Source organism: Gymnoscopelus braueri (assembly GCF_963280865.1).
Source record: "Gymnoscopelus braueri genome assembly, chromosome: 13".
In the NCBI taxonomy this organism is placed as follows: domain Eukaryota; kingdom Metazoa; phylum Chordata; class Actinopteri; order Myctophiformes; family Myctophidae; genus Gymnoscopelus; species Gymnoscopelus braueri.
This window is the reverse complement of record NC_137615.1, coordinates 52,252,482-52,279,911: the sequence shown is the minus strand read 5'-3', so window position 1 is coordinate 52,279,911 and position 27,430 is coordinate 52,252,482. Positions and strand designations below refer to the sequence as shown.

General features: G+C 42.9%; 1 protein-coding gene and 1 pseudogene across 2 annotated transcripts in view; both read left to right on the top strand.

Moving 5' to 3' along the window:
- The first annotated feature begins 7,990 nt into the window (after positions 1-7,990).
- nfatc2ip (nuclear factor of activated T cells 2 interacting protein) overlaps positions 7,991-27,430 on the top strand; it is a 32,183-nt gene continuing 12,743 nt past the window's right edge. Inside the window, exons 1-6 of the mRNA XM_080446473.1 lie at positions 7,991-8,037; positions 11,372-11,683; positions 15,965-16,093; positions 17,955-18,015; positions 18,778-18,895; positions 19,366-19,455. Coding sequence (XP_080302599.1) covers positions 11,372-11,683; positions 15,965-16,093; positions 17,955-18,015; positions 18,778-18,895; positions 19,366-19,455 — 710 coding nt within the window. The 5' untranslated portion in view covers positions 7,991-8,037. The remainder of the gene's footprint in view (positions 8,038-11,371; positions 11,684-15,964; positions 16,094-17,954; positions 18,016-18,777; positions 18,896-19,365; positions 19,456-27,430) is intronic.
- Positions 23,088-26,015, top strand: LOC308098646 (type II inositol 1,4,5-trisphosphate 5-phosphatase-like; annotated as a pseudogene). Its single transcript has 3 exons — positions 23,088-23,095; positions 23,285-23,747; positions 23,939-26,015. The product of its transcript is annotated as a type II inositol 1,4,5-trisphosphate 5-phosphatase-like (transcript).

Here is a 27,430-nt window from a genome sequence, read left to right as displayed (position 1 = left end):
TCAAACCCTACTATGCACGAGACGTGCTCTGGCCCTACTTTCAAGTTTTGTCATCCGCACAACTGAAGCTGAGGATGTCCAGGTCGTGGGCACCATGTCAACAGATGACCTGTCACCCTCTCGGGGTTCCTAGCAAGTCCCCTCTAAATTGCTTAAATGAAGGCCCTGCAGACCACAGATATACAGAGATATACCAATAATTTGTCAATGGACATTTCACTTTTAATAAGAATCAGATGCCATTCTGTGCAATTGGGTGGAAAATGCACTTGATCACAATCACATCACGAAGGTCACTGGAGGCCTTGTGGACTTTATTCAGAGGAGAGAGCAAGGTCAAGACCATAATCAAAAAGCTCTCCAACCAGAAGAGGACTGGCGATGACTTTGGTTATGTTGTACAGCAACCAGAATGCTAACACTGAATGATTTCCCCTGCCAACAAAGACCAAAGGTTATAGCGGAATCCATGTAGTTTGACCGCCATGATCTCCCATCTTCCATGAAGGAGGCCACATGGAAGAGATGCCAGGGTGTCAAGCCCCCAACTACTTATCATGACAAGACAGGACACCAACAGGGAAGTGTCAGGGGAAAACAAGTTCCTGTCAAGGACCAGCACCAAAGATGAGCTGAATGTTTATCTTGCCATGCAAACCCTCCAACACTTTAAGGGGAAACCCCAGGTTTTCATGGTAACGGCAAGGCAGGATATCCACTCAAATTGTATCTCAATAGCTCAGAAGAAGAGACTGACGTGGATATTCCTGCTCAGCCTGGATTCTGTCGGAAGTGGTACAAAACTCTAGCTCGAGTCCACTGACACTGATGTGTTTGTTCTTTCAATGAAACTATACCATCAGCCATGCAATCTGGCGTGGGAAACAAGAAATGCATAATCCCACTGGAAACCGTTGTGCATGTAATTGGTACGGGGAAACCTGCAGCAATCAGAGGGAGGAGGAGGATGTAGAAGTTGAAGGGAAACTGATAGTATAATATACTGAAAGTATAATAGTACTGTATAATATGGAGTTTATGATGATGTTCATTGATTAACCACTTCCTTCGTTGAGTCCGCGTTCTATACGTGGTTTGCTCCTTTTTCCCTCTACACCAAATCTCTTCATTGAAAATAGCTGCTCCACATGTTCACATCGTGTCACAACGTGAGGTGTTGTGAGCTTGTATATGCCACTTGCTGAATGTTTGCCCCAGAGGCATGCTAGGGTTATAAAATGAGTTCTGATAAAGTAGAACATACTTCATAATCAGAATACATCCTCCTTTCTCCCCTCCTGTGTTTTTTTTTGCATTAGTGTAGAAATGTTTTCACAGCTTTACTTTCCTGGGGAGGAGGTAAAAAAAAATTAAACTAGAAAAAGTGCTCCTCGGAGCACAGGTCTCCGCCAGGTCAGCTAGGATAGTGTGGGGCAGCAATGTTCGGAATTCGCCAATCGGAATTCATTCATCAGAATGTGAATCATCAGAATCAGGCGGATCGGACGGATCCGTCTTGATCAGTTGACTATAGAGATCGTGTGTACCGATTTGTCTGATGTTTGGATAAAATCTGAGGGAGTAATATAAAAAAATGAGTTTTATATAAGTCGGTCTCCTGGTGGCGCTATAATAGGGCAATGTTGAAAGGGTGGCATTTGTTTGTCAACGTAGTGCAAATGTGCGTGCGAAGTTTCACCACAATCGGACGCTGCGTTCATGATTTGCAACATTTTGTTCAAAACGGGCTACTCTTGCAAACTTTAGATGTCAATCTTAGCCAATCAGGATGGAATATGAAAAATCTAACAGATCCGTCTTGATCACATGACTATAGAGATCATGTCTACCGATTTGCGTGAAATTTGGATAAAATGTGAAGGAGTAATATTTAAAAAATGGTTTTATATAAGTCGGCCTCCTGGTGGCATAAAAGGCAGATGTGAAAAATGCAGGGCAAAGGTTTTTTCCCTGACCTCTAGGGAGTGCACACAAAGTTTTACACAGATCGGTGCAGTTATACGTAAAAACAGTAATCGGCATGTTATAGCGCCACCATGAGGCTGATTTGAAAATGTTCAAGTGGCATGTCTTCCTCGGCCTAGTGGGAATGTGCAAGCTGCAAGCTGTGTTCATGATTTGAGGCATTTTGTTCAAAACGGAGCACATCTGCAAACTTTGGAAGCCATTTTTAGCCAATCAGGATGGAATATGAAAAATCTGAAAGACCCGTTTCGTGTAATGACTATAGAGATACTCTGTACCGATTTGCGTGACGTTTGGACAAAATCTGTAGGAGTACTGTAAAAAAAATGTGTTTTGCAAAAAGCGGCCTCCTGGAGGCGCTATAACAGGCCCATGTGAAAAAATTGGGGCAAAGGTTCTGAATTGGCACAGTTTCGCTACGATCAAGCCAACAGTGGCGGAGATAACCTGTTCACAGACGGACACACGGACGGACGGACGGACGGACACACACACACACACACACACACACACACACACACACACGGACGGACGGACGGACAGGGTGCAAAACATACTCTCTCGCCATGCCTTTCAGCCTGGCGGAGACAATAAATAAACTAATGAATGAATCAGTATTTGCATGGACGTTCAAGAGCAAGAGCAATAGTATATGTACAGTCTGTCCCGCACATTTAGCCAGCCCATTTAGCTCATCTGAAACATGCTCCTTAATCACTCCTATCCAACCAGTATGGGCCCAGAAGATGGCAAAATAGCTGTGTACGCACGCAGTTGGGACGGACAGTGCAAGGACCCACCAACTTCCTCAATCACTCCCGTATATACTCCTCAGTAGTCACTTCTCCCTCGGTCCAGTATATTCCCTCGGCTGAGAGGCCTACTAGCCCCACAGTGTCAGAAGAGCCCCGGAACCAGACCTTTGGTGCCCACCTAAGCACAACTGACCAGCCAGAGACAGTCCTGCATGGGTCAGCTGCGCTCCCTATGTCTGCTTCGGCCTGCATTGACACAGAGCTCAGCTCTCTCTCATCCAGAAGGCCCAAGATAAGAGCTTCCCAGCAGAGGTAAAGGCACTACAACTGGGTCGGCCGGTTTACCCAAACAGTCAACTCAGTACACTCTCCCCTGAACTAGACCCAACAGAACAGTGGGTCTCATCCCTGTCGGCTACTGGTCTGCCCGACGACAGCCTTCAAACCCCATCGTAATCGCTCCTGATCATCTGACCACACAGCTTCTGGTCAAGGACTCTGACCTAGTTGATCCAGACCCCATATCTCCAAACCTGCTGCTGATGGGGCGACTGGATTCATCTCGACCCCAGGCTGTGTACGTGCCCCCATCGTAGATTCACGTACCCAAATGGCTAGTTTGCATAACAGTTTTACAAGTGAGTGTGAAATGTATCCTCAGATTCCTCACACCTCGCATCTATCGGCTACAGTGTAGCCTATAGATGTTAACCGGCTCTGCGTGTAGCCGCTACACGCAGAGCCGGTACACAGCATGTTGGCTTCAGTAGCTGCTGCTGCCAGTGCATCTGCACGCAACAATGCCTCAGCCACCGTCGAAGAAGAGAAAGATACTCGCTCAAAGCAAACTTTTAGTTTCAGCTCTATAATTCAAGGCATTCCTTGAATTTGTATTAGTTTAACCCTTTAAAGGTCACCCCAAGAAAAAAGCATTGGAAAAATTATTTCTTTGCATTTTTTATTTATTTGGGGCAATAGTAACAACAATCAATTATAATTTCTTTAACAGACCCAACAGTTTTCCAAATATAGGCCTCTACCAAACGGTTGAGATGTCACTTTATGGTAATGGTAAAAGTTTCATGCATTAACATTGATTTATATGCATTCACTGAGAAATATAGATATTTCTATTCATACATATCTCTGTCTATGATCATGACTACAGTATGTATACAAGTTGGAAATGTAAATAATCAACAAAAACAAAATACATTATCATAGCGAATGTATCAAAATACATTCAAAAGTGCAAGCCTATGTAGAAATAAACCAGTGTGGTGTGGGTGGTGGCTGATTTAGGCAATCACACCTGGCCACCACCCTCCAAACTAATAGGCTCTATGCACAGCAGACATATTTGAAAGAAATTGGGCCTCTTCCTTACTTGCTTCAGTCACAGGCATTACCAATGATGCTAATGAAGGCTCTGGTCCATTTAGTATAGCACAGTGGTTCTAAAACCTTTTAATTTCAAGGACCCCCAAAACTTTGAGAGAGTACAGATGGAACCAAATGTACCCTTATTTGTACACTTTCAGTGTTACACACCTGTAAGGGGCCATTTGGAATCCTCTCAATAAACCATGAGGGTCGCAGGACCACACTCTGAGACCCACTGGTGTAGCAGAGTGTTTCCAGTGAGCCAACATGCACAATATCAGCACTCTGTTTGACCAGAATGGAACAGAGCCTTCATTAGTATCTTTGGAAGGGGCCCAAAGTTTTTCCAATATGGCTGTTGGGTGCCTGATTTGAGTGTGGTGCAACAGCACAAATGAATTGGGGTATTAGATACACTGTCTTATCTGGTGGTACGCTACGAAGCATTTCCATTTTGGATTCAAACACAGGAAAACCATGCATTTCTGGCACCTTCATCTGGACACACCCTTTGGACAGAGTATGCGTTGGCCCTGCTTGTCACAGCGAAGTGGTCAATGTCCACAGTTGTCATAGTGCACATCTGGTTGTGGTTGTGATGGTCTTGTTTAGCGTTTCTTCTGAAAAGGCACCTGTGGTGGAGAGGAAGATGATGGCTAACCAACTATGAATGCTGGTTTGTTGACTTGCCAGCCAGAACCTTTTGAGAGACATTGGTTTCCCGTTCAGTAGAACACAATCCCACTTGTAGACCAGCGAGGAATTTGAGATGCACAGGTTTAGGATGTATCCAAACAGGGGAAAGTACCATCGCCTCGACTTGGCTGGGCCTGGGGTCTTGTACCAGAATGTCAGAAAGATCAATGTCTCCCATAATGTTCCCCAGGCTCTTCTGCTTGTGAGAGTTGATCAGCATCATCTGTTTGGTCATCTTCTTCATCACTCAGATCATCAAATTGGTCCATTTATTATTTCAGCACCACTGCCTTTACCACTAAATGACAATTCAACCATTTGGTTGAGCATGTTTTTTTAGATGGGAATAAAATCATACTAATACATTTTTTTCAACATAAATATAATGAAATAACATTACATGTATTATATTAACAACACTTAATTAGCAGAAGCCCTATTTATCCATAGCAAATAGTACATTTTAATTACTTTAGTTTAGCTTCACTACTTTTACCATAAAGTGACAAACAACCCGTTTGGTAGAGCATGTTTTCAGAAAATTAATAGACCATTATTAGATTTTTTTTTTAATTATATCAAGTTACATAATCAGGTTCAGTAACACCTCTGAGATGATAATATGACAAAAATAATCTTACTTTCAACCAAAAAAGCCCACCTTTCAGGAGTGGCTTAATTGATTTTCACTTCCTAAAAAGTGGCTACCTGAGAATCCATGTGACTGGGAAACAGTGATATCTGGTGGACCTTTTTTTGCCATAACATACCTCAACCAAATGGTAGAAAGGGCTCAATCAGTTAAGTTCAGCAATGTTTTCAATGAGACTTAGTGACTTAAAATGTGCTCTACCAATTGGTTGCGCAGACTGTTAAAGGGATAAAAAGACTAAAACTAAGCTAAAAACATTTCCTATACAAACAGGTTTCCTAATTTAAGGTAAAATAAAATGCGCGTGGTGTGCGTGTGCCGTCATTAAAATACCGTACGTCCTGCCAGTAAAAAAATCACCATGACAGCTGGTGCTGACGGTAGAAGCCGATGAGCTTCCCTTCCATTGAAGGGACAGTATATACTCCCCTGACCAAACTCATCCAGCTGCCGAAGATGCCCAAGGATGATACTATAGCCCCACTTAGCACAGCAGGATTTTAGCTTATTACACATTAATATGAATGTGGGGGCGGCTGTGTAAAATTATTTTACAGAATGTAGAATGTATCTCTGTATGTCTATCTACATACACTTTATTCCAATACTCTGTTACTGAGCTGTCAATAAACACTGTTAATTGGAATCAACGGAATTAGCTGCATTTCTCTGACCGGAAATTAGGCCATGTTTATCCAACAACAACTATCATAATTATCATTAACTTTCACACTAGAAGGTCCTGGGTTCGATTCCCGCCGGGGACGCTGTGGGCACTGGGGGTGTGTCTTCTCCGCGTCACCAGCGCCCATACCCTAGGTGGGGTTGGCGAAAGGGCCTACTCTGTGTGGAGTTTGCGTGTTCTCCCCGTGTCTCCTAGGGTAGTTAATACCCTCACAAAAACATGTAGTAATCCTGGTCACTATACTGCCTCCCCCTGGTCAGCCGGGGCGCCTGATGGAGGGGAAGGGAACTGGCTGGAATAACGTGTTCCTTCCACGCGCTACGTCCAACCAGGGAAACTCTACCCTGTCAGGTGACAAGAAGGTCAGTTGGCTCTCATGCATTGAAGGAGGCATGAGCTCGGCCCTAGCCTCCCTATAGGCTGGTGGGGGGAGTGTAGTGCCCAGGATCACTTAGCAAATTGGCACCGGGTGAAAAAAGGGTTACAAAGTCGAGGGATAAAAATTAAGAACTTTCACACTTGCGTAAATGTCTGTATCACTGGTTTCCAGTGTTGGGCATTATTACTCAGGAGAGTAATATGTTACTTATTATATATTACTTGTTAAAAAAAGTAGTAATATTGTATTACTTGGAATCAAGAGTAATATATTATATTACATATTATATATGTTATAGTGTTGTTTGAGATATACAACAACACAATCTGTTTAACCAGCTCTTTTTAGAACTGAATACATAGTAATATGGTATAATATTACTGTTTTGGCAGTAGTAGCCTACCTTACACTACTCGTTAGTGGGTAAAATTGATTGATTGATTGATTGATTGATTGATTGATTGATTGATTGATTGATTGATTGATTGAATACTTTATTTAGAAAAAACATGGAAACAGTACATGGAAGTACAATTCCCAATACAAGGTCCTCTGAAATGGATTGCTCATAAAAACACAAAGGCTTATTTAAAATGAGATCCCCATGCACGCACTCAAATCATGATGACATTTAAGAAAACAGACAGATATACACTACTACTTCTTTGACAGGGCCCAGGGGGCAATTTGGAATTGCAGCCCATGGGTTGAACATGATCAGTGGAGCTGCCTCTGGTGTTATGGATTTCATTTACGTTTCTGAAGTATTTAGACAGGTACACGGGTATCCCAATGTTGTGGTGCATCTTAGGCCCATTGCAAGTTGCTGTAGGCTACTCAACCCTGAGCCATAACCCTAGCAAAATGAGCAGGGGTTAGGTAAAATAATAATATTACAGTAATATATTAAAAGTAACTCGTTACTGCCCAACACTGCTGGTTTCATTCAAAGCAGTATAAACTAAAAAGTTGTGGTGGCCTATTAAAACCGCCAGCAGAGGGCCTAATAAATAAACCAAGGCTGTTGTACTTATATCTATCTACTGTATCTTCCATCATTGAAACTTCGAAAGCAGTTCTATTGGGTCACTGTCACATCCTTCATACATTATGATTAATTTATGCCCCGAAGGTAAATAATATTTGTAATCAACAAAAAGTAGATTAAAATGCGCGTGACACATTGGATTTTGGGCTAGGAGGCTCGCCTCGCGTCACTATGCGTCACCTACTTTGACCTGCGCGGCGGAAAGCCTGTTTCTGTTCACTTCTCAGTGCTCGGATCCGGTCTAAAGCCCGCCCTATTGTATCCGGTCATTTCAACTCACATATGCATTGACGCAGGCGGACCGTTTCCGTATCCGCTTAAGACCGGATATGAAAACACCCAACGTGAATGGATCCCCAAGTCTAACATAACCCGGAAGTGAAAGTGTTAAATAATAAATAGCTGTAAATAATAAAGCTTTGTCGGGACACAACTATAACCTGACGTCTGGCCGTGAGTCTTTATTCGTTTGTTTTTGTTATATTGTTCTTTTTACTGATATTTGTACAATAACAGAGGATATATTCCGTTATTGTATAGTTTGATATGAATAATAGACCAATAGAAAAACGTTTAGTTTTTGCTTTATTGTAGTTTTTTTGTTGTTCAAATCTGTTACTCAGACTGTTATTCAAATTCAAAAGTAGCAGATCTACAAGCTCGAAACGCGTTGCTTGTAGATCTGCTACTTTTGATACTTTTGTGTGACTCTGTACTATGACCAAGTAGCCTAGTTAATTTACGAAAAAAGTTAGAATATTATGGAGATCTAGGAGGTTTCCGCCAGCAACGATATAATAAGAGCTAAGGGAAAGAAAGGCAGGTGCGCTTCCTCTGGATGCCGCTCAGCTATGAATATGACTTAGTTCAAATACCACCGAAACACGTTTTAAATCTGTACTGAGGATAGCCCCATTACGAACCTCTCACTCCGTTATACAGCTCCGAGATGAGGTTCCACTGCGAACTCCACCGGAATCGGTGGACTGCTCGCTAAGGGTCCGTGGATTACCCTTTTGGCCACATCGAATCCAAAAACTAATGGTAGTTTCCAAACTGTACAGATGTTTGAGGATGTTCCGGAACGCTAACTTTTTGGACCGGCCCGAAACAACCTTTTAAATCGCTTAGTTAGTCAGCTTGGGCCATGTTTTCCCATTGTAGCCGAACCGGGAGCAGTACTGGCACCTTACGTAGGGGAGTTTTCCGGGTTGAATGGGAAACATGGCCACAGGCTGACTAAATAAGTAATTTAAACGGTTGTTTCGTGCCGGTCCAAAAAGTTAGGGTTTCGGAACATCCTGAAACGTTTGTAGAATTTGGAGACTACCATTAGTTTTTGGATACGATGTGGCGAAAAGGGTAAACAGCGGACCCTTTGCGGCCGTTCAACCGATTCCGGTAGAGATCGCAGTGGAACCTCATCTCGGAGCTGTATAGCGGAGTGAGAGGTTCTTAATGGGGCTAGTCTGAGGAAGGCTGAGGCAGAGACGCTTATTTAACCCTTTAAGACCGGGAGAAGCATCTGTGTCATTTTTTGATTTGACCTAAAAAGCATTATTTTACACTTTGGCTATTCAAAAATAGCAGATCTACAAGCTCGCTTGTAGATCTGCTATTTTTGAGAAATATTGCGAAATGTGTGCAAATCTTTGAATATATATATATATTTTTTTTAAAGCAAACATTTTAACTGAAATCTTTGCTTCTGGGGGTCCCTGGAACAAAATATTTTGAGATGGGGGTCGGTGGCCAAATACATATAATTTTGGGTGGTCCTTGACATGAAAAAGTTTGAGGACCACTGATTATAGCAACATACTTTTACTACAAAGACATTTGTAGAATCCCCAGAAGCAAAGATTTGAGTTAAAATGTATGCTTTAAAAATATATATATTCAAAGATTTGCACTCATTTTAATTTTTTTTCAAAAATAGCAGATCTACAAGCTCATAGCGCGGCACAAAATCTTTTGAAAATAGCAGATCTGATGCCACGCATTGTGAGCTTGTAGATCTGCTATTTTCAAATGGCCAAATGTATATAGGGCTGAAGTGATTAGTGCAAGGGTCTTCAACGTTTTCAGCCCAAGGACCCCCTAGCTGAAAGAGAGATGAAGCAGGGACCCCCTCTATATTGTATACAATTGTGTTTCAGATTCAACTTTTTTTGTTTACGCGGTCTGCTCTTTTTTCCCTCTACACCGATAGCTCTTTGCCAAAAATAGCCGATCTACAAGCTCACAACGCCTCGCAGCGCGAGGCGTTGTGAGCTTGTAGATCGGCTATTTTTGGCTAAAGTTCTCCTCAGAAAAGGGATGCTAGGGTTCAAGTGGTTACGGTAAAAAAATACATATATCACACAAAGATTTTGGCGGACCCCCTGTAGTAACTCTGAGGACCCCCTGTTGAAGACCCCTGGATTAGTGTATGTTTTGTTTTGTAATAATAATCCAAATCTACAAAGTAACTGGTAGCTCAAGTTTTGAAATAATTGTAATCGAGTAAAAGTATAATATTTGCCTCTGAGATGTAGTGGAGTAGAAGTAAAAGTACTGCAAATTGGAAATACTCCAGTAAAGTAAAAATACCTCAAAATTGTACTTAAGGACAGTACTTGAGTAAATGTACTTAGTTACTTTACACCACTGGGTCTCTCCTTTTACGGAGTGAAACTGTGTATTGTTTAATCTGCATATGTGGATCCACATGGACATTAGTATTTGTGGGTATTGAGCCAGGTATTGAGCTAAATAATTAGCTAAATAATTTGCCAGGCCAGATATTAAGTTAACACTTAAACAAATCGATATATAATTTGCAGTGCCATTAGGGTGATTTTATTTATACAGACTATGAAATAAATAAATAAAAAGAGCTGTTTGCAAAGTAGGCCAGACTGCGGGGCACATTGAAACCAGTGGTGGAAAAAGTACTACCACAATATAAAAAATACTCTGTTACAAGTAAAATGCCTGTGTTCAAAATGTTACATGAGTAAAAGTACAAAAGTATTGGCATCAAAATATACTTAAAGTACCAAAAGTAAAAGTACTAAAATGTTTGAAAATAGCAGATCTAGAAGCTCACAACGGGTCGCGATGCGACGCGTTGTGAGCTTGTAGATCTGCTATTTTCAAATAGGGCTAAAGTGGTTAATGTGTGTTTTACAATATAATAATTTATATCTGCAAAGTAACTAGTAACTAAAGTTTTCAAATAATTATAGTGGAGTAAAAGTACAATATTTTCCTCAGAGATGTAGTGGAGTAGAAGTAAAAATACTGACAATTGGAAATTCTCCAGTAAAGTGAAAAATATATTTTTTTTTTACTGAAGTACAGTACTTGTGTAAATGTACTTAGTTACTTTACACTACTGATTGAAACAATGCACAAACAAACCGGTCAACACCATCCTAAAGGTGGTTTTGTTTGTTTTTTAGTTTTTCTCCACAGTGCCATATTGGTGCTTGTTACAAAAGATAATAATAATAAAGTCTTTTTCAGCGCTGTTCCTTTTCAGCCATGTTTTAATTACCCAGTACTAACGAGGCTTGGCTCTTTGTAGCGAAATCATTTGAGACCGGTGTCGCCCTGCTGAAAATAGTAGATCTACAAGCTCACAACTTGTTGCGGATCCGGCTCGTTGTGAGCTTGTGGGTCTGCTATTTTCGACGTGCGGCACCATCGTGTGACGGACGTATGAATCCAAGGTCTCTCTCTCTCTCTCTCTCTCTCTCTTTCTCTCTTTCTCTCTCTCTCTCTCTCTTTCTCTCTCTCTCAGATGTCTGACAGTGACAGCGATGTGGAGTTCGTCCCGGCAAAGTTCGTCCCAGTGATGCGCTCACCCAAAGTGAAAAAACGTCCCCGGCGCGGTATCGACCCTTCACCCAGCTATGTGGAGTTCGACTCAGCCAGCTATGTGGATTTCGACACTGGGGTGATACACTACCCCAAAGTCAAACGCCGTCAGCGCGGTAGACCTTCAGCCAGCGATGTGGAGTTGACCCCCGCGACATGCTCACCCAAAGTTAGAAAACCCCGTCAGCGCGGTACTGACCCTTCAGCCAGCGCCCCGGGGCCCATTTCAGACAAGGTAAAGGCTCTTGTTTGACAGCTAAGACAGCTTTGTGGAATGGCTGGGCAATATATCAATTAGACCAGGGGTCTTCAACAGGGGGTCCGGGACCCCTAGGGGGTCCTCAGAGTTACTACAGGGGGTCCGCCAAGTCTTTGTGTGATAGGATTTTTCTTTTTACATTAACCACTTGAACCCTATAGCATCCCTATTCTAAGGACAACTTTAGCCGGAAATAGCCGATCTCACAACGCCTCGCAGCGCGAGGCGTTGTGAGCTTGTAGATCGGCTATTTTCGGCAAAGAGAGGGAAAAAAAAAGCAGGCTAAGTACAGAGTGAAAGTTTACTAAATATCGACGGTTTAAGTGTCTAAAAATACACATTAACATCAATCCAACATCTATGAAAAAGTGCAATCTGCAACACAATGTTATGCAATATATATAGTGGGGGTCCCTGCTTCACCTCTCTCTCAGAGAAGCGGTCCTTGGGCTGAAAAACGTTGAAGACCCCTGAATTAGACAAAAGAATCTAACATGAAATAAGCATTGATTGATTGAATACTTTATTATTAAGTTTTCAAAAAGTACAGATGTACAGTTATACAATGATGCTAAAAGGATGACACAAAAAGCCCTGAGGGCTTGTTTCCATTGTGGTCCTGTCACTTCAATTCATCAAGACTTAAAGACGTACAATACCATACAAGAAATCATCAATACTAGAGGCAATATAAGTATATTTACATTTATGTGGCATAACAGTAGAATTAATTCATCCCCAATCCATGTTTGTGCCGAATCTGGGGGGAATGAGTTCAGAGGAGCTCCCTCTGGTGTTGTACCCATGGGTGTTTCGAACTCTTTTGAAGTAGAGTTAGACAGGTACATGGGCACTGGTCCCTTGAGTATCTTGAAAACCAGGCCCATTGCAAGTTGCTGTACTCTTGTCCTCTACCCTGAGCCATCCCACTCTAGCATGTCAAAGAGAACATAAAAACATATAAATATAATATCAACATGTCTACATACACATAGCATAAGACCTGTAGATACAGTATGTACATTTAGGTGTGAAAGTGGTAACACATTGGTAGATCCACATAGATGGATTTTTTGTTGACAAACATTGAGACTGCACACACAGGTGCTGGTTTCATGTAATCAATTCCCAACAGATCCCCAAACCTGTTGTTTTGGGGAGCATTGGTTTCAATTCATTCAATCTCTCCTCTTGTGTGTTGGCTGGTGAGACGCTCCTAGCGAGAGAGCTCTCTCTCTCACTCACTCACTCTCTCACCCACACCGCAACGGTATTGCGTGCCGTTAACAGCTGACATACAAGCTCACATCGCGGATGTGACCGTTGTGAGCTTGGAGGTCTGCTGTTCTAAGGTGTATATCTTGGATCAATGGAACTAACATAGTATACTTTAACCGATTAAGACCAGGGACACATCTGTGTGTCATTTTTAGATTTATTTGGCTATTCTTTTTTAAATCATGAACATTTTTGCAAATCTTTGAATATATATATTTTTTAAGCAATTTTTTTTTACTCAAATCTTTGGTTCTGGGGATTCTACAAATATCTTCTAAATCCTAACAGTTTGTTTGAAAAAAACGTATGTTGCTATAATCAGTGGTTCCCAAACTTTTTCATGTCAAGGACCACCCAAAATTATAAGTATTTGGCCCCCATCTCAAAATATGTTGTTCCAGGGACCCCCAGAAGCAAAGATTTGAGTTAAAAATGTTTGCTTCAAAAATATATTATATACATTATTAAAGGTAGGGTAAGTGATTTGCGTTGGTTAAAATAATTGTTAAATAGCTCTATATTCTGATAGTACTCATTGCTATAGAGTGTTTGTTCAGTATTAGGAGTCTCCTTGTCTCTCCACCTCTTTATTAAACAGAAAATGCATTTTCGTTTCAGTTTCAGTTTCATTTCCAATTTTATCCAACCAGGACAGAGAACTCAATCAGGATACAGATTAAACAAGTGCAATTGGAAGTGATGACACTAAGACATGAGCAGACACAATTGGAACTGGAACACTATACAAATTAAGCTTAAAAATGGGTACTTTCTCCTGATTGGCTGAGATTTTGACACCTACCGAAAAATGTATTTTCTGTTTATTAAAGAGCTGGAGAGACAGGGAGACATCTTTTACTGAAAAAACACTCTATAGCAATGATTACTATCAGAATATAGTATTTGAACCTTTTAACAAAATACTTTTTGTTTTAACCAAAAAATATCACTTACCCTACCTTTAAGACTTGCACAAATTTTCACGATTTTTCAAAAATAGCAGATCTACAAGCTCGTAGCGCGGCACTCGGTGTCGTGCTATGAGCTTGTAGATCTGCCATTTTTCAATAGCCAAAGAAATCTTTCAAGGTTTTAAAGAAAAAAAAACCTTAATTGTTTACATTACATGTCTAGTATTAATGTTATATTATCATTACAATCTTAGTATTTTGCTTTGTGCAGCTGCAGAACCAAGTATTTCAATCGTTTACTACCCAGCAGTAGGGATGGGACGATATGAAAACTACACATAATTGCGATTCATGATATCCCGATAATCCAGATGTGCTTAAACTTAAAATGGTACTTTTGTTAACCACTTGAACTCCCAGCCTCCATATTCTGTGGGCAACGTTTGCCAAAAATAGCCCGAATTACAAGCTTGTAGATCTGCTATTTTTGGCGAATCGATTTGTGTAGAGTGAAATTAGAGCGTACCTTATGCGCTCTTTACAGGTCCGTTTTATCAAGTACAGAGGGTTTAAAGGAGAATACCACTCATTTTCCACATTGAACTATGTCTTTAATACACCTTAGAGCTGTTGTGGAAATAAGAAAAAAGTCCCCCCCCCTCTATGTAGCCTAGAACTGTATAATTGATTGAGGTCATATGATCAGTGACATACGCAGGGTGTACTTTTGGCTCCACCCCCTCAGCCAAAAGTACACCCTGCGTATGTCACTGATCACAATCACCCCCCACCTGAAGGGGGGGGTTCTAAGGTGTATTAAAGACATAGTTCAATGTTGAAAATGAGTGGTATTTCCCTTTTAAGTGGTACTGAATTTGCAGCTCAACAAAAGCCAATTCATCCTAGTAGTGTATGACAGAGGACAATTTCACGATAAATTAAAATCTCCATGATACAATTATTGTGTTTTTTTATCACGATAATAACGATTATCGTCTCATCGTTACCAGCAGGTAATAACAACATTGCAACTGAGGACTTTTTTGTTGTTGTTTTTGATGCTGTTTTTATTCTGGGACCAGGCCTAAAACTATGAGTATTTCTCACTGATTGACTCAGTCCATATTGTTGAAAAACGTGCTTGTAGGGCTGGGTCTTATGGACTACCGTAAACCGAATGTCACAATATATCTTTTACCGGCAATGACATTATGAAACCTGGTTCTGCTTGTTTTTACAAAATGTCAACATCCTTGTTGATTTTCCTTTCATGAGGATCCGCTGATCCAGTCTGGGTCTTTTGCCCTAATTCAAAAGGCAAAATCAACAGGAAGTTGACATTTTTGTAAAAATAAATAATGCAGAACTGGGTTATGTAATGTAGTGGTGTAAAAAGTACTCGAATGTTTTACTTAAGTAAAAGTATCAATACTACTATGTAGAAATACTCTGTTACAAGGAAAAGTCTGGAATTCTAAATTTACTTGAGTAAAATTACAAAACTATTGGCATCAAAATGTACTTAAAGTATCAAAAGTAAAAGTACTTATTATGCAGAATGTCCCATTTCAAGTTATCAAATGTATAAACATCTTTTAAAAATAGGAGATCTACAAGCTCACAATGTGTCGCATTGCGTCGCATTGTGAGATCTGCTATTTTCAAATAGCCGAAATATATAGAGAGCTTAAGCGGTTAATGTAGGTTTAGTAATACAAATAAAAATCTAAAAAGTAACTAGTAACTAAATTATTCAAATGATTGTAGTGAAGTAAAAGTACAATATTTGCCTCTGAGATGTAGAAATGAAAGTATTGGAAATTGGAGTAAATAAACAAATACCTCAAAATTGTACTTGAGTATGGTACTTGAGTAAATGTACTTAGTTACTTTACACCACTGGAATATGCAGATCCGCTGATCCAGTCTGGGTCTTTCGCCCTAATTCAAAAAGGCAAAATCAACAGGAAGTTGACATTTTTATAAAAGAAAAAAAAAATGCAGAACTGGGTTCTGTAATGTTGGATATTGGCATAACCCTATAGTTCTAACGTATCATCTCCCTCAGATGCCCGACAGTGACGTGGAGGCCAACAGTGACAGCGATGTGGAGACCGCTGCAGTGCTTGTCCCGCCCAAACGCCGGCGCATGATCGACGCTTCAGCCATCGCCCCGGTGCCCATATATTCCAACAAGGTAAAAAAAAGAAGACTCTGTTTGATTAGTGGCTAAGGAAGCTTTGTGGAATAGCAAGGCTCAAAACGTAACCCCATTAAGACCAGGTAAGCATCTGTCATTTTTGTGGTGCCAACCACTCCTACATTTAACCGTGTGTGTGTCTATCCGTCGTATGTTTGTGTCTGGCCTCAACAGCTGCAGCTGATTGCAACACAAAGATGCAACCAGTTACACTAATTAAACACAAACAGGAGTGCAACACATGCGCATAATGAACTCATCAAAGGCACCACTGACTTCATACTGGGTGTGATTTTTAGATTTGAACCACTTTAACCATTATCTTATACTTTGGCTATTCAAAAATAGCAGATCTACAAGCTTGTTTTTATGAGCTTATTTCTTTTGAAAAATCATGAAAATGTATGCAAATCTTTTGAGTATTACTTAAAGGTAGGGTAAGTTATTTTCTTTGGTTAAAATAAGTGTTAAATATCTCTATATTCTGATAGTACTCATTGCTATAGAGTGTTTGTTCAGTAAAAGGAGTCTCCTTGTCTCTCCAGCTCTTTATAAAACAGAAAATGCATTTTCGTTTCAGTTTCAGGTTAATTTCCAATTTTATCCAATCAGGATAGAGAACTCAATCAGGATATAGATTAAACAAGTGAAATTGGAAGTGATGACACAAGAAATGAGCAGGCAAAATTGGAACTGGAACACTATAAAAATGAAGCTTAAAAATGGGTACTTTCTCCTGATTGGCTGAGATTTTGACACCTACCGGAAAATGTATTTTCTGTTTATTAAAGAGCTGGAGAGACAGGGAGAGCCCTGTTACTGAACAAACACTCTATAGCAATGATTACTATCAGAATATAGAGCTTTAACCTTTTAACAAAATACTTTTTGTTTTAACCAAAAATATCACTTACCCTACCTTTAAATACTCATTACTAATTACTTAATGGGTTAAAGATATATAAAGATATTCGATGTGAAAATAACTTGTCTTGGTGCTCAGCTGAGTGTCTGTACTAACACAATTTGTGTTCGGGGGAGGGATTAATTGGCTTAATGACTAAATTGTGAGGAAAAAAAGGGGGTTGGCGAAAGGGCCTCGGTCTCTGTGTGGAGTTTGCATGTTTTCCCCGTGTCCCCTAGGGTAGGTACCCTCACAAAAAACATGCAGTAATCCTGGTAAGCCGGGGGGCGCCTGATGGAGGGGAAAGGAACTGGTTGGAATAACGCGCTATGTCCTACCCAGTGGCGCGGGAAGGGGGGGGCTATGGGGGCTGCAATATATATATATTTTGGGACGACCGCATGGCTGCATGGCTAATTTGCGTACGCGTAATATATTCACGAGGATATGCAAATGAGCCATGCGGTCTCTGGTCTTATAAGAATGAAAACAAACGCCAGCCATGGATCATAGCGGTCTGTTACGGTCATGGATGAACTTCAACCTGGTGTTTGCACTGTCTTTCTGCCTTTCTGCGGGCGCGAGGAGTCCCCCCCCCCCCATGCAAAGCCCCCCTAGGTATTTAGGACTCCCCCCCCCCCCCCCCCTGTCAGTTCATAAGAAGCGGCTTGCTAGCTCCTCATGCATTGAAGGAGGCATGAGCTCAGTTCTATAGGCTCTCCCTAGGCTGGCAGAGCCCAGGATTACATAGGCAATTGGCACTGGTTGAAAAAATGGGTTATAAAATTGTGGGATAAACATCATTATAAAGAGTATTCCTGACTCAGACTGACTGAGTCCCTATTGTTGAAACGCATACCATGACAACAATCACTACCTCACTCTTTGTACAAATAATTGATTTCATGTTTGTATGCGTGTCAAAGTCTTACAGTAGACTGTTCTCATCTCCAGGTGTTCAGCTGCTTGGATCTCAATAAGAAGCCTGTTGAGCTGGATAAGAATGACACTACAGGTAAGGATTTTATGAACACAAACAAAAGTGTGTGTGTGTGTGTGTGTGTGTGTGTGTGTGTGTGTGTGTGTGTGTGTGTGTGTGTGTGTGTGTGTGTGTGTGTGTGTGTGTGTGTGTGTGTGTGTGTGTGTGTGTGTGTGTGTGTGTGTGTGTGTGTGTGTGTGTGTGTGTGTGTGTGTGTGTGTGTGTGATATTGACAGATACTAGAAGACCTGTACTGTGCCATGACAAGGAAATGTTGATGCTGTTTGCTTAACCCATTAACACCCGAGGTCGATTCTACAAACGCCTTCCGAATCAGTAGTATGTTTCGTGCCAAGGTACACCCACAATGATATGTATTGTGGCCGTGAAGAGGTTTTGTGCCAGGGACCCCTCCAGAAGAGAAGATTTGTGTAAAAGAAAATGCAAACACCTTCAAGATTTTTTTGTTTTAATGTTCAAAAATAGCAGATGTACAAGCTTGCAGCGTTTTAATGGGTTAAAGGGATAGCTCACCCCCAAAATGACTTTTTTTCCTGTGGATTAGTCATGGAGACTTGAATTCATGAATATCGTTTAATACTAATTTGATGACCAGCAGCGGTTCCGGTAGGAGACACAAAGTCTCCTACCGGAACCGCTGCCTACTGGTCATCAAATTATTGGCTTAGGAATGCGACAAAAACAAAAAAATTCCATGGGGTGACTAATCGATAGAAAACTAGTTTTTCTTTTATGTGAACTATCTATAATATTGAATTGATTGAATCCTGTTGCCAGCTGCCGTAGCTAAGCGTACAGATGACGTGGTGCTGCCTGAGACCACGGCCCAGACAGACAGCTCTGCCATCTTCACTGACTCAGAGGACGAGGAGCCACGCACGGTCGCCATCCAGCCGTGAGTATAGTTCATCTTCTCAATACAGCAGAGCCTCCTGTCCCATGACAGATGTATGGGTCGTTGCAATCGGACAAAAAAAAAAAGTTTTATCTCTAACTTTTTATGTTTTCGTAAATTAATGCCCAACTTCAACAGACAAGAATGCAGCACCAAGGTCGTGATAATAGCCGATCTACAAGCTCACAAAGCGGCGCTTTGTGAGCTTGCAGATCGGCTATAGGCTATTTTCACTACTTTAACATGTTTTTTTTAAAGAATAATAACAAAGTAACGGTTTTAGGCATACAAGAAACAACAAAATCTTGAAATCAATTTGAAAAACATATATATATTTTTTTTATAGTTAAGTATATATCAACCACACACAATGTTTAGTCTAACTGATTGGTTTGAGGGCAGGAAGAGATTGAAGCTAGGGGTTCTAATACTTCACTAATTTGTCTCTCTCTCTCTCTCGTGTTTTGCAGGGTAACCACTATCTTCCGCTCGCCCTCTCCACCACCGCCCCAAGGGAGTCCCAATACAAGATCCACGCGGGCCAATCGGCGGAAGGTTAGGTGAGTTGGAGAGGCCCTCATTCTGCTGGAGTTCATTCTTTTGGACATTTCTAGTAATCTAGGGCTGTGGTTCTCAACCTGTGGGGGGGGGGGATCTTTGCGGGGGGGGGGTCCCCAAGTGACAATTTAAGGACTTTTATGACCTTTTTATTACCTCAAAAAGAAAGAGACCATTACTGCTTCAAAAGTAAACTATACAATAAAAGCTGGTGAAACGTTGGCCAAATTGTCAAATATAAGTGGCAAAGATTTTGAAAATAGCCGATCTACAAGCTCACAACGCCAGGCGTTGTGAGCTTGTAGATCTGCTATTTTTGTTTTAATCTTTGTGATAGGAACTTTCTTTTTTTTACATTAACCACTTGAACCTCTTCTGGTGGGAGCATTCCACCAAAAATAGCCGACCTACAAGTTTACAACGTTGTCACATCGTAAGCTTGTAGAGCAGCTATTTCGGTGAAGAGGTTTGGTGTAAACACAACACTGACGATAGTGCTGTGAAACAAGTCTATGAATCTACTGTATCTATAAAGGTTTAATCTGCAACACAATACAATTATGTCGTGGGGGGTCCCTGCTTCAGCTCTCTCTGCTAAGGGGTCCTTGGCCTGAAAAAACGTTGAAGACCCCTGCTCTAGTTGGATAATGTAGCGCTTGCCTTGATCGACGCAACTCTGCCCCCAAACAGCCAATGCTATCAAACCCCCATTCCTGAACCAGTCTCGAAAGGTGATAGCTACAAACCTTTTCAAGTGTAACAACACTGACTACAAACTGCGTCACCTCCTACAAACCAGCGGGGGATAATACAAGTCAGGAAGTCACAGCAGATGGCCAGCAGGTGGAACCTCATGACCACTGAATGTACGACTTTACAGCAGAGTGCTGCAGATTCCCCCAAAGTGACACTACACTAGCTGCGGTTACATGGACAATATTTATTCATTCAGAATGAACTCATTCCGAACAGAGATTTATACCCTAACTATTTACATGGAACCTGAATGAAAGTATTCCTCGTTTACATGACACAAAGCGTTCATTCCGAATTTAACTTTTGACATGCACAAAGTGGTTCCCGCCTACGCCCGGGCATGGACCAGGGGCCGCCCGGCTCCACTACCCGGGGCGGAGCTTCCCCTGGTGGGCATGGGGAGGAGGCAATAGCCCCCTTGTGCCTCCACGGCGGAGGTCTGTCGGTCGTAGGCAGGCCCGGGAAGCAACTCACTGACTCCTGGCCAAGCAGCGTTTGTATTCCGCAAAGCAAATGCATATAGTGACTGGGAGACAAATATAAAACGTTTATAGTCAATTCAAATGACATTTGTGTGAAATCTGCAGACCCCCCCTCTGCTCTCTTTGTAGCACAACGGTGTTGTGTAAAAAAAGGAAAAGGGCTACAAGCTAACAACACGTTGCGTTGCAAAGCATCGTTTATAGCTTATAGATCTGATGTTTTCTGGCATGTGACTGCCTCTAAGCTTACGGAGGTACCACAACTCTCACTTATTTCCACTGAAAATGCTGCTTATTTGACATGATTTTATACACTTGCCGGCTGTCTGATGCACTCGACACCGGATCGCTTCACTTGACTTACCCGCCTGATTGGTCCTGTAAGCATAAGCAGTTGTGTGTGCACACAGACACACGTGGCATTCTCTTCGCTCTCTTGTCACATAAGCAGCCGCACCACTTTAAACAAAAGTATCACTGTAGGCAGAATCACTAACAGACATTTATTGTATGGAAATAAAAAAACATTTAGTGAGGAAGGAACTCCTATTTGTTTTACACACCAGAATGGCCAGCCAAAGAGGAAATGTACACACGTTTGTTCCTCGCTTGCATGTTCATATTTTGCATGTTCATATCAGCCTGCACTCTTTCCCAACACTGCTGCACTGGCTACATTCTTTCAGGAAAGCTTTGTGTGTGTATGTGTGTGTGGAGTACTTCAGTTAAGTTAACCAGCAGTAGTAGCTTAAAAAAGTGCACAGTTTATAACTTATTAGCCTTCTTCTAGTTTTTCAATTCAATTGCATTCCGTTTTTGCTAGCTAGCTGCAATTTTCTCTTCCGTTTTTCTTTTTCCCTGTTGAATTGTTGCACACATTCCTGATTCCCTGTGTATTCTAGTTCTTCGTCACTGCCACTCCAACCATTATTTCTAGGGAGAGTACAGACAACCAACCACGTCTCCTGCAATACGTGTGAAGTCGAGGCCACTTCTTTTCACCTGACAGTGAGGAGTTTGACCTTGAGGATGTACTGTATGATAGAGCAGGGGTCTTCAACATGTTTCAGACCAAGGAGCAGGGACCCCCACTACATATTGTATAAAACTGCGTTGCAGATCAAACTTTTTCATAGATAGCTTCATTGACTTTTTTGACAGCACTATATCAGTGTTGTGTACATTTGTTTGCAGTTGCACATGATCTTTTCTATTAATATGTTTGATTCATGTTAATGTGTATTTTCAGACACTTAAACCCCTTAGTTAAAACCTCAATACTTGGTAAACTTGACGTTGGCTCTGTACTTAGTCTGCTCTTTTCCCCCCTCTACACCAAAAAACCTCTTTGCCGAAAATAGCAGATCTACAAGCTCACAACACCTCAGAATAGGGATGCGAGGGTTGAAGCTCCTATCACACAAAGCTTTGGCGGGGCCCCCTGTTAGTAACTCTGAGGACCCCCAGGGGTTCCTGGACCCCCTGTTGAAGACTCCTGATGTAGATGAACATGCTATTCCTCCTCCAGGGTTCCCACACATTTTTACCAATTTACAAAACTTTTCCAGAATATTTAACCCAATTTCCAGGCCTATATAACAATCATTCAGCGCAATAATGAGTCTCTTTTACTCCTATGTGCAATGCCCAAAGACAGGCAGTGTTGCAAAAATAAAGCATACAATTTAATTCCATTCCAAATTTCGTGCCAAATTTACTAACTAACTACGCATCTCGCTGCAGCACGTTGTGAGCTTCTATCTGTTATTTTTGTCACGTCCGGTATACATTAGGCCGCAATTACGCAGCCCGTTCGGCAAAAAACGACTTATGTTACATATTTCGTGTAATGTTATACAAAAACACACATGCATAGCCAAATATTTTGCCAGGACCCTTGATAAATTCCAGAACCCTTGATAAATTCCAAACCTTTTCCAGGACTGGAAAAAGTTTTCTCTAATTTCAAAATATTTCCAGGAATTTCATGACCGTGGGTACCCTGCTCCTCCAGTAGTTCCACACCCCTGTCAAACGGGCGCTCTGGCCAATCTGTAGGAGTTACTATAGTGCAGCAAGACCGATCACCCTCCCCGTCCGGCATAGTCTCTGTGGTGGTGGGCTAGAACTTTACCCCTAACTTTACTTTAAATTTGTTCATTTTGAACCCTAAGTTTACACACAGCCAGCCAACTCGTCTCATGGCACATTTATAATTAACTAATGGACTTGTTTCTATTTGCATATTTCATGGGTTTTGTGAAAACTAAAATTTTGTGAATTCATCACCCATCGTCCTGCCGTGCCTCCATATTTGGGCAAAACTGACGTCATCAATATTGTCATAACACGACCCAGTCCAAACTCTCCTATTGGCTATTATACATGGCTGTCAGATGAGAGGGTGTGGGCTTAACCGAGTGATGTAACGCCCAAGGAATAAAAAGAGTCACGGCAGGTCTGCGGGTGTGAGGAACGGAGAGAAGTCGCTGTGTCCTGTGGAAGACGCTCATTCACACCAGGTGTGGTATTACAGACAATGTTTGTCCGATGATGACATAAAGGTCTGTCTATTTCCCCCACGTCCCCACAGGCTTTTTGCGTGCAACCACAGGAGGATGGCCACTGACGTGTCACTCGAGGACATCATTCCAGTATCCTATGAATTCGCTGTTGTGGAAGTGTTGCCACTGGATGAACTAGAGGTCGTGGACGCTGACACCAGCTTCCGGGAGCAGGAGCTAGAGCTCAAACTCCCTTTTGGTTCCCATTCACGCCTTTTTCTCAGCGACCGGGCCTGGAGTGATGTCTGCAAGTCCCCCTCGCAGGCACCGATGTTAGAGTGGCTCTGCAATTACCGCAAAAGAGTCGTTAAACAGGCCCTCACTCCCCTCGGGGCGACTCTGACCAAAATCAACAAACACCGGAAAACGGGAAAACCATTGAGGACGGACAAAAAGGGATCGCTAGAGGAGCACGTCGGTGCCGACAGTGGATTAAAGCAGTCCGGGCCGGAGAGCCCAGGCAAAGGGAGTCCTGAAGGCAGGGAAGACATGGTGAGCCCGTCCGGCGACACAACGTCCAGCCACACACCGGCCAGCCACGCGCCGTCTAAAGCCCAAATGCTGGGCATGCCGGTGCGCCCGTCCGGCGACACGACGTCCAGCCACACACCGGCCAGCCACGCTCCGTCTAAAGCCCAAATGCTGGGCATGCCGGTGCGCTCGTCCGGTGACACGCCTTCCAGCCACACACCGGCCAGCCACGCGCCGTCTAAAGCCCAAATGCTGGGCATGCCACGGTTTAGCGGCTTTCGCAACCACCTCATCAGATGTGAGCTGCAGAAAAAAGAAGACAGCTACACGTACCTGGAGAACTTCAGTTTCTTCCTCGGTACCTACAATGTGAACGGTCAATCGCCGAGGGAAAGCCTCCGTCCTTGGCTCGGCTGCAGTCCCGTCCCCCCTGACATGTACGCCGTAGGTTTCCAGGAGCTGGACCTGAGCAAAGCGGCTTTCTTTTTCAATGACACGCCCAGAGAGCCCGAGTGGATGACGGCGGTATTCGAGGCTCTGCACCCCGAAGCCAAGTATGTTTTAGTGAAGCTGGTGCGTCTGGTCGGCATGATGCTGCTGTTCTACGTGAAGAAGGAACACGCCAAAGTCATCTCTGAAGTGGAGGCTGAGTCCGTTGGCACCGGCATCATGGGAAGAATGGGGAACAAGGGAGCGGTGGCGATACGTTTTCGCTTTCACAACTCCAACATCTGTGTGGTCAACTCACACTTATCGGCCCACATCGAGTGTGAGAGACGCAACCAAGACTACAAGGACATTTGCAGCCGTCTCCAATTTCACCCCCTTGACCCCATGCGGGCCCCCCTCCCCATCATGAAGCACAATGTGGTCCTGTGGGTTGGGGACCTGAACTACAGAATTAGTGACCTCGATGTCAAACATGTGAAGAATCTAATCACTAAGAAGGACTTTGAAACGCTGCACAACTTTGACCAGCTGAAGAGGCAGATTGATGAGCAGGCTGCGTTCATCGGTTTCGCCGAGGGTGCAATTGACTTCCAGCCCACCTACAAATACAACACGGGCTCTGACCAGTGGGACACGAGTGAGAAATGTCGGGTGCCTGCCTGGTGCGATCGGATCCTGTGGCGAGGGAAGAACATCAGACAACTGCAGTACCAGAGCCACATGACCCTGAAAGCCAGCGATCACAAGCCAGTCAGCTCCCTGCTCGAGATCGGCATCAAGGTGGTGGACGAAGAGGCCCACAAGAAGACCTTTGAAGAGATTGTACGCTCCATAGACAAGATGGAGGCGGAGTGCACTCCGTCCATAACCTTGTCCAAGCAAGAGTTCCACTTTAAGGACGTGAAATACATGCAGCACCAGGCGGACACGCTTAGATTGTACAACAACGGGCGCGTCCCGTGTCAGTTTGAGTTCATCCAGAAGTTAGACGAGCCCGCCTACTGCAAGCCGTGGCTCACCGCCACTCCGCACAAGGGCTTCATCGCTCAGGGCGGTCACATGGACGTCGACCTGGAGGTGTTTGTCAACCGGTCGACGGCCACCGAGCTGAACTCGGGCCGGCAGGAGATCGAGGACATCCTGGTGCTCCACTTGGAAAGGGGACAGGACTACTTCGTCTCCGTGTCGGGCAACTACCTTCCCAGCTGCTACGGCAGCTCCATCCACACGCTGTGCCAGCTGAGGGAGCCCATCCAGCGCACACCTCGGGAGACTATCCGCGGACTGAGCGAATCGTCGGTGGACGAGAGCGCGACAATCGCCGACAAGCCTCCGGAAGTACCTAAAGAAATCAGGACGATGGTGGACCACTTGCTTCGCCGTGCCATCAATCAGGAGGACCTCTTTCAGCAGCCCGGGCTCCGCCGGGAATTTCGGGAAATAAGGGATAGCCTTGACACGGGTGTGCCGGATTCTCTCCCCGGCAGTAACCACTCGGTGGCCGAGGCTTTGCTTCTCTTCCTAGACGCCCTCCCGGAGCCTGTGGTGCCCTACTCCTCCTACAGGCAGTGCCTAGAGTGCTGCTCTAATGTCAGTGAGTGTAAGAAGGTTATCTCCATGTTGCCCCGGTCCCATAAGAATGTGTTCGGCTATTTGGCTGCCTTTCTCCGAAAGCTGTTGAAAAACTCTGCGTTCAATCGACTCGACGTCAACATTCTGGCCGCCATATTTGCTCCTTTGCTTCTGAGGTCCCGTACGAAGCAGGACCTGGCGGAAAAGAGGAAGACGCAGGAGTTCTTTCAGCACTTCTTGATTGAGGATCCCACTTCACCACCGTGAAGAATATTGACGAACACGTAAATATAATATGTAAAGAATCAGAATCGGCTCAATATTCAAAATCCATTGTAATGGTTTCTTCTATGTTCCTAGATGGGTCTCTGTATGGCATGGTCAAGTTAACGGGTAGTAGACCCATCCTCTCATTCGGGCAGCTGAGTAAGCATTAAGTATCACGCACAGGCCATTCCAACGCAGACTGGTGTATCTGAGTCCAGTCCTTGCGGTACAGTTGAGTATGCTCATTGAGGTCAAATGTGCTGAAGGGATGGAGGGATTCTCCGCTCTGTCATACCTGTAAATAATTATATTATTTAGCTTATTCTTTTTCAATCTTTTGTTAAAATTTTCCATTCAAGGTCACTTAAAATAGAATGGGGGAAAGACAATTTGCATGTAAAATAATAGAGTGGGTATCCAACATTGAAATCTACAATCCAGTTTTGACCAGTGGGTGATTTCCCTGCCCTCCTTGTCCGTGGTCAGACGGGGACTAAATGTCATTGTAAACTAGCCTGGGATCCAGCCTGATTCACTACGTTCCGCTGACTTTTTTTTTTCTCACTTCGCTTCTCAGTCTGGAAAGGCTCCTATTTGACTCGTTTTGCAGAACCACACTGGAACTACATGTTACGTAGGCAACGTCGTTGCTGATTGGATGTTGTTCCAACGAATCACACTGGTGTTTTTGTCCCGCCCCGCACAACAGACCAATCAGAAGCCACGGTTCGTTTTCAGCCGTATGGCATGTCCCGCCTCCCTTGGAGATGGGAGGAGATGGGAGCCTTTCCAGACTGAGAAACGGAGTGAGAAAAAAACAAATCCGCCGAACGTAGTGAATCAGGCTGGATCCCAGGCTAATTGTAAACCACCAACCATGCACTTGCTCTGCTGCACAACATAGAATGAGGTAACCGTGTGAAGGATGCGGTGGAATCAACATCGTTTAACTTGTGTTTGGCTTGGTTGTTTGTTTGCCAATGCTGGTTCTTACTGCAGCTAGAAGAGGGTCTCTCTGTCCACAGCTAACCTCGCCAACCCACACTGGACAGATCAGCACCAAATGTTGTGTGTGCACGCTAGGATGGATTCAGCCCCTGAATATTTTTCACATTTTGTGAATTCCTAATCTAACATCTTCCCCAGTGATGTAAAGTAACTAAGTACATTTACTCAAGTACTCTATTTAAATTTTGAGGTATCTTTACTTTACTTGAGTATTTACAATTTTCAGTGCTTTTACTTCTACTCCACTACATCTCAGAGGCAAATATTGTACTTTTTACTCCACAACAATTATTTGAAAACTTTAGTTGCTAGTTACTTTGTAGATTTTGATTATTATTACAAAACATACATTAACCACTTCAGCCCTATGTATATTTTGTCCATTTGGCCATTTGAACATTCTGCAT